Source organism: Pelecanus crispus, chromosome 7 (assembly GCF_030463565.1).
Source record: "Pelecanus crispus isolate bPelCri1 chromosome 7, bPelCri1.pri, whole genome shotgun sequence".
Classification (NCBI taxonomy): domain Eukaryota; kingdom Metazoa; phylum Chordata; class Aves; order Pelecaniformes; family Pelecanidae; genus Pelecanus; species Pelecanus crispus.
This window is the reverse complement of record NC_134649.1, coordinates 24,249,975-24,254,721: the sequence shown is the minus strand read 5'-3', so window position 1 is coordinate 24,254,721 and position 4,747 is coordinate 24,249,975. Positions and strand designations below refer to the sequence as shown.

At 62.8% G+C, this 4,747-nt stretch overlaps 1 protein-coding gene across 1 annotated transcript; it reads left to right on the top strand.

Moving 5' to 3' along the window:
- The first annotated feature begins 1,121 nt into the window (after nt 1-1,121).
- NR2E3 (nuclear receptor subfamily 2 group E member 3) lies at nt 1,122-4,449 on the top strand. The gene is made up of 8 exons (XM_009480895.2): nt 1,122-1,179; nt 2,225-2,375; nt 2,904-3,007; nt 3,093-3,347; nt 3,433-3,614; nt 3,826-4,057; nt 4,134-4,239; nt 4,317-4,449. The coding sequence occupies exons 1-8, from the start codon at nt 1,122-1,124 to the stop codon at nt 4,447-4,449; spliced, it is 1,221 nt and encodes a 406-aa protein (XP_009479170.2).
- Nucleotides 4,450-4,747: the final 298 nt, after the last annotated feature.

Sequence of the window (4,747 nt, the reverse complement as noted above, 5' to 3'; positions counted from 1 at the left end):
TGGCACCATGCAGCAGACAGGGATGACGGAGGGGTGACCCCCAGCCCCCAGATCCACTGGTGTCACTGCCACCAACCCTCAGCAGGAACCTGCTGCCAGCGCCTGTCCCCTGGGATGCCTCTGTCCGGGCCACAGACAGCAGCGACACCCCCGGGCCGCACACTGAGCCCCACCCCGGGAGAGACACAGGGGGCTGGGGACCCCTGGCCACAGCCTGGCCCATCCCTGGGGACAACCCAGGCTGGGTGACGGTGGCCACCCACCATCCCCCTGAGCTGGGCAGGGGGGTTTAGCAGCTAAAGCCCTCAAATCCCAAATTGTGCTGCCCTGTCATGACAAGGGTTTAGCGGTGGTTGCGTAACACCAGGGGCCACCTGGCCCCCACCTGATGCGGCGTCAGCAGCCCAGGCCAAAAGCCCCTGAGGACCCCTGCATCCCCCCCAGAGGGGAAACTGAGGTACAGAGGGTGCTCTGTGCTGACCACTGGGGCTAAGGCACTTTGGGGGGGCCCCACCGAGCATTCCCCCCTCCCTTCACCATCAAGGCAGGTAATTAATTACTTGGGGGGCAGGGAAATTACCCCCCTTAATTACCACTTTTCGTTATTCCCCTCTAACCGCCTTAGCGAAGGGCTTATGTGCTTATAGGACCCAGTGGGTCCCAAGAGGGGGCACATATGGGGGTCCCTACCCCAAGCCCCATCTCCCACCTCCACCACAATCTCAGCCTCGCAATGCTGGGTCAGGGGGGTACACATGGTGGCAGGGTGACACCCCCACCGTGGCTTGTGGTGGCGCACAGCGGGGGTAGCTTGGGTGTCACGGGGTTTAGGGTTACAGGGCTGGGGCTCAGCACCTTTTTAATTCTTCATCGCATGGCTGATTGATCCCCCCCACTCCTCCCCCCCCCCCCCCCCCGTAGACACTAAAGATTAAGAGGGTGACAAAGAGGCGGCTGCTTACACAGCGCCCGCCACTAAGCTGCCTTGAAGAGAGCAAGGCAAGAGCCCCACTGCCTGCAGAGCTGCTGGAGCACTCACAGCCTCGCCAGACCCCAGGGCACCCACCACGGTGGCAGCTGGAGGGAGGGGAGAGGGAGAAGTCAGGAACGCCGGGTACGGGATGGCTGCGTCGCCGGCAGGGTCGGTGGTGAGCACTGGGCTGGATGATAGCCCCACGGGTAAGAGGTGGTGTTCTGCTTGAGTGGGTGCGACACGGTGGGACCGCGGTCGCCAGTGGGGTCTTTCTTCAGGATGGCCAGGGTCCCCATCACAGTCCTTCTCCAGGATAGCAGGGGTCCTCATCATGGTCCTTCTCCAAGATACCCTGGGTCTCCATCATACTTATTCTCCAGGATGGTTGATTGTCCCCATCACAGTCCTGCCTCAGGGTGGCTGGAGTCCCCATCCTGGTCTGTCTCCAAGATGCCCGGGGTCCCCATTGTAGTACTTCGCCAGGATGGTGGGGGTCCACATCATGATCCTTATCTGGCATACCTGGGGTCCTCATCATGGTTCTTCTCCAAGATACCTGGGGTCCCCATTGTGGTCCTTCTCCTGGATGCCCGGGCTCCTCAGCTGTCACCCTTCTCCAAGATGCTGAGGGTCCCCATTGTAGTCGTTCTCTGGGCCAGGATGCCTGGAAGTCCCCAACCCCAACGCTCTCCATGATTGTCCATGGTTCCCATCATGGTCCTTCTCCAGGATCCCTGGGGTCCCCAGCTATGGCCCTTCTGCGGGATGCCTGCAGCCCCCAGCCACAACCCTCTCCTGAAAGCCCATGGTCCCCGGCCCTTCTCCAGGGTCCCCGTGGTCCCCTGCTGTGACCCTTCTCTGGGATGCCCACAGACCTTTGCTGGGATGCCCAGTGTCCCCAGCCGTGGCCCTTCTCCAGGACACCTCCGGTCCCTGGTTGTGGCCCTGCTCTGGGACACCTGGTGTCCCCATCCCTAGGGAAAACGTTTCATCCCCTTCTAAAAGTTCCATGAGAGCTCATCCCACAGCATCCCAGGTGCTGGGACGTAGGGAGATGCTGAACCCCACATGCAATCCCTGGAGTCCCTGAGGAGTCCCTGAGGAGTCCCCATTCATGTCCCTGGGCTGGACCAGCGGAAGTGGAAACCACCCTGTCGCCAGTGTGCTGGGGGGCAGTGGGGACTGGTGGGAGCGACAAGGGACATCAGGGTGTCCCAAGTCACCCCAAATGTGGTGGCTTCACTCCTGCAGGGCTGAGCCCAGCCCCCGGCAAAGCGCTGAGCCCTGTGCTGCTGTGCAAGGTGTGCGGGGACACCAGCAGTGGGAAGCACTACGGCATCTATGCCTGCAATGGCTGCAGCGGCTTCTTCAAGCGCAGCGTCCGCAGGAAGCTCATCTACAGGTGGGGAGTCCCTGTGGGGCAGGAACTGGGGGGATGGGCAGCCAGTGGGGAGGAACCCAGGGGATGGGCACCAGCAGGGCAAAGACCCAGGGGATGGGCACCCAATGGTGCAGGGACTGAGGGATAGGCACCTAGTGGGGCAAGGACTAGGGGGACAGGCACCCAGCAGGGCAGGGATCCAGAGGTTGAACACTTAGCAGGGCAGGGACCAGGGGACAGGCACCCAACGGGCAGGGATCTGGGAGGGGTCCAGGGCACCCACAGGGCCAGGACACCCATTGAGGAAGGGTATTCACTGGGACAGTGAACCCATGGAGGGACAGGGCACCCACTGGGGACAGGGCATTCACTGGGACAGGGCAGCCACTGGGGACAGGGTGCCCATGGTGGCAGGGCACCCAACGGGTGGAGAGGACAATTGGGGGGGGAACAAGACACCCAACAGGGACAAGGCACCCCTGAGGGACAGGATACCCCAGGGATGGGGCCATCCCAGGCGCTGCAGCCAGGTGCCACCTCTCCCCGTAGGTGCCAGGCAGGGACGGGGCTATGCCCGGTGGACAAGGCGCACCGCAACCAGTGCCAGGCCTGCCGGTTGAAGAAGTGCCTGCAAGCTGGCATGAACAAGGATGGTGAGACAGGTGGGGGGGACATACGGTGATGGATGGCAATAGTGACAGCAGAGTGGCCAGTGCTGATACCACCTTATCCCCGCAGCCGTGCAGAATGAGCGCCAGCCCCGCAGCACAGCCCAAGTCCGGCTGGACAGCATCCAGCTAGATGCTGAGCTGCCCCCTGAGCACGTGGCCACCACCCGTGAGGTTCCCCTAGCCCCCTGCCCAGCTCCGCGCGGTCCCAGTGCCACTGACGCTGTCACCCTGGGTCCCCGAGCACCCACGCCGCCCACCAACCATCGCTTCATGGCCAGCCTGATGACAGCTGAGACCTGCGCCAAGCTGGAGCCCGAGGATGGTGGGTGGCCACTGGTGGGGAGGGGACGAGCAGGGGGTTGTCCCCACAGTGGGGTGACCACAAGTGGCCCCTTCTGTCCCCGCAGCCGATGAGATGGTGGATGTGACGGGCGGTGAGCCGGAGCGGGCAGCTGGCGAGTACCAGGTGGCACCATACCCAGAGGCCAGCCCTGAAAACATCTATGAGACCTCAGCACGTCTCCTCTTCATGGCCGTGAAATGGGCCAAAAACCTGCCCGTCTTCTCCAACCTGCCCTTCCGTGACCAGGTGGGGTTGGGGACTCCCCCATGGGGCAGCAGGGACCCCAAAAAATGCAGGCAACTGGTGGGATGGGGATGGCTGGAGCATCCCCACAACGTTCACCGCAGGGTGTTGGGGTGCCCCTCAGAAGATGCTCTTCAGCGCAACCCATGATGGTGGCTGCAGGTGTTGGAGGTTTTCGGGGGTGACAGGGGTTTTTGGGGCTCCCCTTCCCCAGGTCATCCTGTTGGAGGAAGCGTGGAGTGAGCTGTTCCTGCTCTGTGCCATCCAGTGGTCCATGCCCCTGGAGAGCTGCCCACTGCTGGCTGTCCCCGAACCAGCACCCAGCAAACTGCTGCCGGCCACCCTTGACATCCGGGCGCTGCAGGAGACCCTCAGCCGCTTCAAGGCATTGTCCGTCGACCCTACCGAATTCGCTTGCATGAAGGCCGTGGTGCTCTTCAAACCAGGTGAGGGACCCACCAGCACCTGTCACTGTCCGTCTCCATGTCCCCACCCCACACTGTCACCCCCTTGTCCCTGCAGAGACCCGTGGCCTGAAGGACCCTGAGCAGGTAGAGAACCTGCAGGACCAGTCGCAGGTGATGCTGGGCCAGCACAACCGTTCTCACTACCCTGGGCAGCCTGTCAGGTACTGCCTTCCCCATGTCCCCATGGGTGACACCAGGGGTGGGGATACCAACCCATGGCCACCACTCCATCCCCAAGGTTTGGGAAGCTGCTGCTGCTCCTCCCGGCGCTGCGCTTCATCTCCTCCGAGCGTGTGGAGCTGCTCTTCTTCCGACGGACCATCGGCAACACCCCCATGGAGAAGCTGCTGTGCGACATGTTCAAGAACTGACCTCCCCCCACCCCAGTGTCACCCAGCTTGTTTGTCACCCTGCATTGGCAACCTGTCACCCCCACCCTGGGTCTCCTCACCCTAGGAAGCTGCAGGGCGTGAACGTGCCCATGGTCCTGTCTCCAGAGTGGTGGCCAGGACCATGGGATGATGGTGGCAGCTGGGACTTGGGACCAGCTTCACTGGGGACAGCTGGTGGCAGGGGGATGTCCCCAGGTAAATGCCAGATGCACCAGAAGGACCGCATTGGGGTGGGTGCCTCGGTGGGTGCCACTGTCCCAAATGCTGGAGGAACCCA

Bases quoted from the DNA above. Each gene is read 5' to 3' on its own strand.
- NR2E3 (XM_009480895.2), top strand. From the start codon at position 1,122: ATGGCTGCGTCGCCGGCAGGGTCGGTGGTGAGCACTGGGCTGGATGAT. The intron at 3,348-3,432 runs GTGGGTGGCCAC...CTGTCCCCGCAG, and splicing joins CAAGCTGGAGCCCGAGGATG to CCGATGAGATGGTGGATGTG. The intron at 4,058-4,133 runs GTGAGGGACCCA...TTGTCCCTGCAG, and splicing joins CGTGGTGCTCTTCAAACCAG to AGACCCGTGGCCTGAAGGAC.